This window comes from Tarenaya hassleriana, unplaced genomic scaffold (genome assembly GCF_000463585.1).
Source record: "Tarenaya hassleriana unplaced genomic scaffold, ASM46358v1 Cleome21, whole genome shotgun sequence".
Taxonomy (NCBI): Eukaryota; Viridiplantae; Streptophyta; class Magnoliopsida; order Brassicales; family Cleomaceae; genus Tarenaya; species Tarenaya hassleriana.
The window spans coordinates 555,038-564,750 of NW_010965451.1; the positions used below are offsets into that span (position 1 = coordinate 555,038).

The following is a 9,713-nucleotide window of genomic DNA, read 5'->3' on the forward strand; positions in this document are numbered from 1 at the left end:
CCCCCCCCCCCCCCCCCTCTCTCTCTCTCTCTCGTTTAGTGAAACACGACTTAACTGATCGACTTGCATTGGTAAATAATGTAGGGAAGAAGGAGAAAGCAATGATATCAGAACAGGAGGACTTCTGCGCCAAGAAGATCGCTCAGCTGGAAGACTCCTTGAAGAAAAAGAAACAGGTAATATTCTTTGTCAGCGATTTGCATTGTCATCCTCTGTTCGATTCATAGCCTACGAAAAAATGTCTTTGATCACAGGATGACAAGACATTCAGCATCCTGAGAAAGACCCTCGGCACGTTTCTAGACAATCCATCTGATGAGGAGTTCTCGCCTGATGCCTGAAGAATCATCATCACGGCTTCAGCCGATCACATCCTATGGGAGGATCCGCTCTTTTTATCCGTTCGACCTACCCGTCATCTCTTTCAGTCTCCTTCCCGGTAAACATTCAAGGATATAAAAAGCTCGCAATTTCGATAAACTTTATCGAAAGAATTACAGATTGATGTCCCACAAAGCCTCTTCAACAATGTTGTTCAGTAGAAAAAGAAAAAGATGTACACGGCGTTAAAAAGGAACGAACTCACTTCCAGAGCTCTTCCATGGGGATGCCACGCTCGAGAGCAACATCACGGAACTGTCTCATCTTCTGGACAGCAACAAGTGTGGCACGAGCATTGTTGAGCGCATTATTGCTTCCAAGCTGTTTCCCCAGTGCATTCTCCACTCCCGCCATCTCCAACACTATCCTCACCGCTCCTCCTGCAATCACTCCCGTTCCTGGCGACGCCGGCCTCAGCATCACCCTCGCCGCCCCATAGTCTCCATCCGACCTACCATTCCACCATCATCACCGTCGTCATCATCATCAATTACAAAAAGCAAGGTTCCGACAAGTCTATACTATACCTGTGTGGGAAGGTGAGGTACTTAGTCATAGGGACTTTGACGATGTTCCTTCTGGCGTTAATCGCCGATTTCTGAACAGCCGCAATCACTTCCTTGGCCTTTCCGACACCGACGCCGACATTACCCTGCTTGTCTCCGACAACGACAATGGCTCTGAACTTCAACTGCTTCCCTCCTTTCACCACCTTCGTCACCCTCCTCACCTGAACCACTCTCTCGTCGAACCCATCCCGAGCTTTCTCCTTCTTCGGCTTCGCCCCTCCAATCCCTCCTCCGCTCTTCTTCACCTTCGAATCCATCACGTATATGTCGTTCCCCAGCATCGTCTCTCCGCTGTACGCCGGTCCGTACAGCTCCTCGTACCCAGCCGCGATCTCCTCCTCCGTCTCCTCCTGTCCGTCGTCGAAGTACGGCGGAGGCACGAAACCCTCCGGAGGAATCGGCGGGTCGAAGACGAATTCTTCGCTCTCTGGGTCTTCACTTTCGAAGAGGAAGGTCTCGGTGTCGTCGGAGGCGGATTTGACGGTGGTGAGAGTGAGTGGTGTTGAGGGTTTCGGGAGGAGAGAGAATGAGATTGAGGGCTTCGAGGTGGGGTTTGAGGAGAAGAGAGAGGTGTGGCAATGGAGGGAGAGAGAAGAGAGAGAGGACAGAGCTGATGTTGCCGCCATTGGAGGAGCAAGCGATTGGGGGTTTGGTAGACGTGGGTAGGGGATGAGGCCAAGATGAAGAAGGCTTATCCAACGGGAAGGGGAAAGGGGGTAAATTGGGAAGAGGGGTATGTTTTGATGATTTAGAGAATGTGATGGTGTAAATTTGGAAGAAATCGCACCCCTATATGTTTAGATTATTGACTAATATGCCCCGTATATTTCTAAACGTATACATATACTCCAATTTCTTAGATAAAAGGATGGTCATTTCAGATTTTATTGGTCCGATTCATTTTTATATAAATAAACTACAATTGTTAGATTTTTATATCTAATTCAATTTGGTTTTATTTCATTTCAATTATTTCGCGGATTCGGTTTTCATTGGTAAAAATATTTTTTCAATTCAACGATGATTTTTTTTTATTTCATTTATTTTGATATTTGGGCTTTCGCATAGGTTCTGTCAAGCATATCTGAGGCCTTATTTTTGGGCTTTCGCATATACATTCTGTCAAGCATCCTAGACCTTATTTATGGGCTTTATATGATCTATGGGTAAATTTGCTTGATTACAATAATGTGTACAAACCTGTAACTAATATTTTTTTTCCCTCCATGCTAAATGATAACACTATTACACACACACAAATATATATAATATGTAATATATCTCATTAAAACTTTCTGTATCACTCATTAAAACACCCTTTTGTAAAAGTTTCCATGTTTTTTTCCTCTATATAATATATCATCTCATAACAACACAAACAAACAAACAAAAAAATCCATTTTCAGAATGGGAAACTAGTAGCATAGCTGTGAAACTGGGTTGACGCACCAAGACCATCAGTCACGTGAGCAGCACGCGAGGGATCTCCGTCATGGATGGCGGACAAGCTCATGTCGAGCTGTTGCTCCTTGTCCTTGAGCTGTTCAATGAGCAAAGCCAAGGAAGCTTCGTCTTCGTCTCTTGGTGTGTATTCTCCCGTTGTCTCTATCATCTCCTCTTCCTTTGCGTTTTCTGTTGCTTCTTTCGGCTTCTCTGCCTTTCTTATTGAGTAATACTAAAAGTTTTTAAGAAAATAATATCAGAATTAGATTTTATAAAAATACAAATTTTTCAAATAAATTTTTTATTTTTTTCAAAATTAAAAATATATAACCATTATGTTTTTATGTTGGATTCAATTTTTCGGGTTTATAGAGATCATAACCTATCATATTAAAAATTAAGATAGAAAATGTATTCTCAAAAAGAAATTAAATTGGATTCCACCTAGGTTAAGTTTTTTTTTTTTTATTTAAAAAAACAAAACTATAAGTTTTTAGTTTTTATGTTGGTTTTTTCTTTTGGCTTTATTTGATTTTAATTATTTGAACCGAATGATAATATCGACCTAGGAAAAACCAATGGTAGGTTGAATTGAAGTTTCATGGAGTCACCCTTCCATATTAAGACGGTCAACGCTGACAGTAAAAGTCCAAAAGACGTTAACCAATTCTTGTCTTAATGCTTAACAAACCCTAATTAATGCTCTTTTTTTTTTCCAATTTTCCTTAATTGAACCCTTAATTCGTAAACTGTCTTTTAATTAAACACTCTAATTAGGAAATATATTTAAGGAGAGGAAGCAGCAACTCACGAGATTCTTGCTTTCGTCCTCGTGTATTGTAAACGAGTCCCCCATCTCTAGTCCATGTTGCTTCACAAACTCCCCTATGATTAATTTCGACCAGACCGAAAATGAAAATAAAAATCATACCATATCTCAATTTCACAAATATATATATACACACACACACACACATTTATCATAAGATAAATATTTTTCTGAGTTTCTTACCTGTGTTCTCGAGGACATACATTCTGCTCTTATTATTGGACCAGAACCTATACGGTAGCATCAGCAAAACGATGCGAGAAATTATTAAACAAAATATATGTATTGTAGCTCTAACATTATTTTATGTAGATAAGGAATGTGTAACAATTGGATATATGGTTGTGGGCTAGATAAATTCGATAAGATATATGATACTTAACGAGAAAATTTGTTATTTTGGTAAATTTAAATAGAGAAAACCCGATTTAAACGATTAGAATCATATATCGTGACAGAAAAAAAAAACAATATAAAAGTTTTCTATATAGAGAAGACAAATTATTATTGATAATATTGCTCAAACATAAGCACACAAAATTATCACGAAATCATTTGAGATTTGGTGATTCACGGTTAATTTTCATGAACCAGCAGGAAAAAAAACGGTATATATATATATATATATATATATATAAACATAGGGAGAGTTTTTATTTGAACATTTTCAATCGATTTTATGAGAAAGAGACAAAAAGTGAAACAGTACTAACTTGTACTTGAAAGACCAAGCTTGGTTAGAGTCCGCATCTCTCATCACAATTTTGATTCCTTCTTTATCCGACAGCGTTGGAAGATTTGCTTCTGCTTCTCTCTAATAAGTATCAATCAATTTCATAATAATAATTAAGATTTTAAAAAATAACCAAAATAATGAAATAAATACAAAAAAGGAAACACAAGGTCCAGAGGCCATTTAGAAGGTAAGACATTAAGTTGCAATTAATACTCATTAAAGAAAGGGTTTAAGGCTTTCCATATTCTCTCATCAATTTTCTTTTCTTTTTTTAGCCTCACTTTTATATATAATTAATTCAATAACATATTTACGATTTAAAAGAAAATATTGATATTGTTTTTTTTGTTTCATTGTTAGAGAATACTCAACAAATTAAATCGTATGGAAACTCACCTTTGGAAGCACAATCCTCCCAAGCGCCCCTACATCACTGTTCTTCAACTCCTTCACCAACAAAACCCTAAGCTTCTATATGCAATTCAACAACAAGAAGAGGTCATTGATCAATATGATATAATATATATATATATATACACACACACAAATGAATGGAAATATAATGATACAACCAAACCTTGTTATTCAATCCGCAGAACCGAAATTGATCACCTTGGGAGAAGTTATGGGGATGACCCTTAAACGTCACCTGTCTCCTTGAATCCGACTCGTTTGAACTGTGATTAGAATTAGAGTTATTAGAAGAAGAAGACGAAGAAGAGTTGTTTCTTGACAAGCTAAGTGTCCTTTGCCTCGCGAGTTTTCGCTTAATCCTCGCTATCTTTGTCTTCTGCGGATCAAGAAACCCTCCGAGTCCTTGCCCCAACCCGCCCGAGTTAACCAGCGAACTCGGTGTTGGTACCACGGGTTCGCATCCGTTCTGCTGAATCGGCATGGAGATGTGAGGAAATGCCGAATTCGCGTTGGGAAAAGAATGAAACTCCGTCTGTTGATCAACTTGACCACCTTGGAATGCGTATGAATACTCATACGGGTTAGGGCTCATCATGAACTGTTGCAGATTGCTGTTTTGACACGATGAATGATCATGGACTGAGAAAAGAGGGGTATTTGGAGAGGAGGAGGAGAAGTTCTCCATTTTCCAAAGAGCTGAGAAGGAGAACAGTATTATGATTATGGAGAGAGAGAGAGAGAGAGAGGGAGAGAGATGTAAATATAAGGTTGGTTTTGAAAAAAGAGGGTCGTTGGGGGTAGAAGGAGAGATCGAGTGAAGAAGAGACAGATGTTGCAAAAGCTCTCAGAAACGCGTCAAGATTGTGGTTATGGGGATACACATCTGACCACTCTCCCTTAGAGAGAGAAAACATGTATTAACACACATTTATATATAGGCGTACACATCTATGGCGCCATTTTAGGGTTTGAGTGGATATATATATAATATATATGTGTGTGTGTGTATATATTTGTGTATGTATGGAGGGTTCGTTTTTGGTAGAATTTAAGAAAGGTTTAATTTGTTGAGATGTAAGGCTTTTATATGGCACAGAACACCATGGCGCTCTCATTGGCTGTGGCTGCTTTGTCCGTTCCCTTTTGGGCTTCCTTTGTTTTTCTTTCCTCAATTTTACTATTTATAATCATTTTTATCAAGTTCTTTTTTTTTTTGTAAAAAAATAGTTTGAATTTATAATTGTGAAACGAAAGATGTACAATTTAGTAGAATTTTTATGAGTAATATCATATTCTCAAAAGCAGAGTAGTGAGAGTTAAATTAAAAAAAAAACATATTGGTCATTTTAGGATAAGAAATTAATGAAAAAACAACAAGGAATTAAAATTAACGAAAAATTAATTGTGGATTCAATCCGTAGTTCCTTGTCCTCACGTGGACTAATGGATGGTTCCAATTTTAAATGTGGAGTAATATTTTTAGAGGTAGATAATTCATGTTTCCATTACAAAAGTTGAATGATCTATTCCATTTTTATGTTGATTTCGATTCGGTTATTTTTTTTTTGTTCAAATTTAATTTTAGTTTGATTTTTATTAATAAAATAAAAAGAAAATTTGGGTTTGTTTATTTTTTCAATTATTTTAATATTCGGATTCAAATTTGTCGATTTCAATATATTAATACCTATTCGGTTTTAACATCGCATTTTTTGGATTGAGATTTAACTCGCCTTCCTTTTAAAGTAAGGATTTAACAACCGTTTCTTTTATTTTTTTAAAGATTTATTTTTTAGTCAAACTAAATTCGTTAATCCAAAAACAATTACATAGAGTAGAAATGTAAAACGGATTAACCCAATCCGGATCGGCCCAACCCGTATGGTTCTCAAAAATTTTTAGGCCAACCCAGTCCAACACTTTTTTTAATGAGTCGAATAATATTTGTCTCAGTCGGACTCGCCTTAGATTACGAGTCAAATAAGTTGGCTTATGAGCCAGATACGGAATACATTACTAAATAAACACAATTTAAATTTTGTTCATCATACATATAATAGGTATAATAGATTAAATATTTCAAACTAAGATAGATATATTGATAATATAATAAAAATATTAAAATATAAAAGGTAAAACATTTTTAAAAAAAGATTTTTGCTTGCGAAATAGTTTGTGGGTTCGCCGAATTGGTTCACGATGAATTCGACTCATTCGACCCTTTGTTTAGGTTAAATTTATTAAGTCTAACTTAGTAAAATATGGATCGGTTCACAAAGTCTGATGAACCAAACTCATAAACCAAACTCATTTTGATAGCCTAAGGTAGTGTGATGTATTTGCATCATAGTCAATGAGTTAAATTTTTTATAATGATACTAATTTGTTATCATAGTTAATTTTTTATTTTTATAAGCAACATTAAATCAACGTTTTCAATTTGAATTAAAAACTATTTTTTTTAAAAAATTAAATCAATGTTAACAATAATTAATTTTTTGTTTTAATACTATATTATTATTTTATGTAATTATAAACAAAAAAATTATTAAAAAAATACTAAATTTGATAATATCATCTGATTAATTGGTTATATTTGTTACTTATTTCATTTAATTTATTAAATATATTTAGATAGATTTTTTCATGTCAATTTGAAAACCAAATCTAATTAAAATAATTAGAATAACTTAATTTTATTAACTATTCCTAATACTTATTTTATAATAATACCATGTCTGTTTTATCTGTTGAGTATGCATTAATCGTAATGGATAATATTGAAAATTGATTAATTGATGTAGTTGATAATTTGTTTTAAATAATTAATATTGACAAGCAATCAATTGATGTTTGATATTCTTTTTAATACATTTGTATTTCAGAATACTAATATTTCTATAAATTTTTAATATCATTCTTAATAAACTATAGTAAAAATTTAAAATTTAATCTTAATATATTTTCATATGAAATTTATAATTTTTACTATTTAAATTTTATATATCTCACTAACCTATGGACAATAAAAAATGAAAAAGGCATGGCAGAGAAAAGGAAAAAGTTAGTGGGCTTCATTTGAGGCCCAAGTGAATAATTTGGGCCTTCCATCATCATTACTTATTTAAATTTGTAACGGTCAATAATTTTTCGTTTTAATTTATTTCTTGTTTTTTTCAATTGAATTAACTTTTTTTTGTCAAAGATCAATTGAATTAACTTGTTAATGAGAAAAAACAGCCCTTTTATATTGAAATAACTTCGAGTTTTATATAAAAGCAACCAATTTCAACCGGACATTAACAAACTAAAGAACAATAAAAACGTTGTCGGATTTTTTTTTTGTTTACTAAGTTGTTCGACATGATCATAGTCATGACCATCACTCCCGGAAGTTAAAAATCTTCAAATCCCGAAACATATTTCAGGTTATGATACCGTGATAAATGTCAAAACAAAACTTTGTTATTATTATTGGATGAATTAATTTAAATAAACAACATATTCTTTTATTATAATTTTAAATTCCATAAAACAATAGATAAAAACCAAATCAAACGGTAGGGTTCTGTCTTATCAGCCACTTGGATTTGCTGCACCGGCGTGAAGTAGACGTACGAAAATTTCATCGCACAAACCTGCATGCAACTCGACAAACGCATCATGCATCTGTTGTGTCTCATTTACGTCCAATTCTTGGACCGGAGCCTTCCACCAATATTTCTTGATTTCCCTTTCTTCCGACACTTTCTCAAGCACTTGTGTTCGGTCTTTTTCTTCCTCTATAGCTTCAAGAACCTTCTCATACTCTTCGTTCATATGATTTATACGCTCTCTTTTATACGCATCGACTAGAGAATCGGTGCTATCTTTCTCTTTCCTACGGATCGGATTCATGGATTTATCGAACACAGATTCCATAGAAGTGTGTGAAAAGGTGAATGGCGTTTCGGCTTTGGAAAATACGAGAAACCCTACTTCGGCGTTGCACGTGAAAATCAACTCGTTGAGCTTTTTGTAGATTCCTGCTCGACGTTTCGAGAATGTCGTCATTCTATCTTCTTCGTTATCGATCTTTTTCATCTCGATTCTTTGCTTTCCTTTCGTTTTTTTCATCGCCGTTTTTTTAAGGAAAGGGGGGTTTGACGTGAAGAAATAATAGAAAGCAAAATATGGGCAAAGATGATGTGAAATTGAGGATGAAGATGCTACTTTGGGTTAACTATTTATAGGGCAAACAATTAAAAGGTAATTAAATAATTAATTTTTTGTGCATTTATTATATTATTTCGTTATTCTTTGGCTTTTTGTATCCTGTCTTTAGGTAATGTTAGTCAACAAAAAATTTCAGCATATATTAATTTGTTGACTGTTTTTTTTTTTTCCTTTTTTTAGAATTCAAATGCATATATACATATAGTTGACTGGAATAATTATTTTTTTTTGAAGCTTCTCTATACAAATTATCAAATGTTTTGTGGCCATAATGAAAAATAACATTTCCTTGAGAAATGCCAAGACACCACACTAAACTACAGGTTTGGACCAAAACGTCGTTTTGGTTTCTTAATGGGCATTGCAGTTTGCATCTCTCGCACGTCTTATCCTCGCATCCAAACAGCTAAAATCCAACTCAATATGTAATATATATATATACAGCCACAACAGGACCTACCTCTATATATATATACACACTTCCTCTGCCGGCATTTTCCAATGAAATGTCTCGGAGGTACATGTGTACGATAAAACCCAAAAGATTCTCCGTTTTTTTTTTGTAATGTAATAATAGGGACACTTTGGGTGGCGTTTGGAAAAAAAATACTGTATTGTTCTGAACGGTCCGAATGATAATTTTTTTATAAAACCGAATTTTAAACCCCCCAAAAAAAATAAAAAAATGCTTAAAAAATCTATTTTTTTTTTAATTAAAACCGGAATCAAACCGAACGCAAAACAAAATTAAATCGAATATGATATTAAGAACCAAACTGAATTTTCGAACCGAATACCGAAATATCAATCCCCGAAGTTAAAAACAAATCTATTTCTTGTTTATATATACACCAGTTAATATTAATGTGAAAAAATGCAACCGTCAATGGAGAAAAAAAAACCTTATCGTCTCAACATCATCATGACTAAAAAATATATGTTAAAATCAATGAAAATGACAGATCGAAAATTTCCATTACAACTAAAAAAAGGGGCGAAAAAAGAAATTTGTATAACATTAAAATCGACACAATCAAAGAAAAGGAAACCATAACAAATCAAATTGATCGATTCATTAAGAATTTACGAACATTCAAACAAACCAACCAAGCCCCCCCCCCCCCCC

The 9,713-nt window shown here is 34.3% G+C and overlaps 4 protein-coding genes across 5 annotated transcripts in view; 1 reads left to right on the forward strand and 3 right to left on the reverse strand.

Annotated features, from left to right (window-relative positions):
* The window catches only part of LOC104814218, a 2,336-nt gene extending 1,966 nt beyond the window's left edge, over positions 1–370 (forward strand). The window contains exons 7-8 of the mRNA XM_010542149.1: positions 85–176; positions 255–370. Coding sequence (XP_010540451.1) covers positions 85–176; positions 255–341 — 179 coding nt within the window. The 3' untranslated portion in view covers positions 342–370. The remainder of the gene's footprint in view (positions 1–84; positions 177–254) is intronic.
* An 84-nt stretch (positions 371–454) lies between these two features.
* Positions 455–1,666, reverse strand: LOC104814219 (30S ribosomal protein S5, chloroplastic). The gene is made up of 2 exons (XM_010542150.2): positions 909–1,666; positions 455–832 (listed from the first exon to the last, which is right to left on the reverse strand). Exons 1-2 carry the CDS (start codon positions 1,574–1,576, stop codon positions 583–585), a joined length of 918 nt encoding a protein of 305 aa, XP_010540452.1. The 5' UTR covers positions 1,577–1,666; the 3' UTR covers positions 455–582.
* A 583-nt stretch (positions 1,667–2,249) lies between these two features.
* LOC104814220 (B3 domain-containing transcription factor LEC2) lies at positions 2,250–5,121 on the reverse strand. 2 transcript variants are annotated; one of them, XM_010542152.1, is made up of 6 exons: positions 4,536–5,121; positions 4,355–4,426; positions 3,936–4,036; positions 3,406–3,452; positions 3,205–3,278; positions 2,250–2,625 (listed from the first exon to the last, which is right to left on the reverse strand). In XM_010542152.1, exons 1-6 carry the CDS (start codon positions 5,055–5,057, stop codon positions 2,353–2,355), a joined length of 1,089 nt encoding a protein of 362 aa, XP_010540454.1. In that variant the 5' UTR covers positions 5,058–5,121; the 3' UTR covers positions 2,250–2,352. The 2 variants fall into 2 exon arrangements, with proteins under 2 accessions (XP_010540454.1, XP_010540453.1); XM_010542151.2 differs by having other exon boundaries at positions 4,355–4,429.
* Positions 5,122–7,948: 2,827 nt separating this feature from the next.
* Positions 7,949–8,425, reverse strand: LOC104814686 (agamous-like MADS-box protein AGL61). The gene has a single exon (XM_010542859.1). The coding sequence runs from the start codon at positions 8,423–8,425 to the stop codon at positions 7,949–7,951; it is 477 nt and encodes a 158-aa protein (XP_010541161.1).
* Between the last annotated feature and the right edge of the window lie 1,288 nt (positions 8,426–9,713).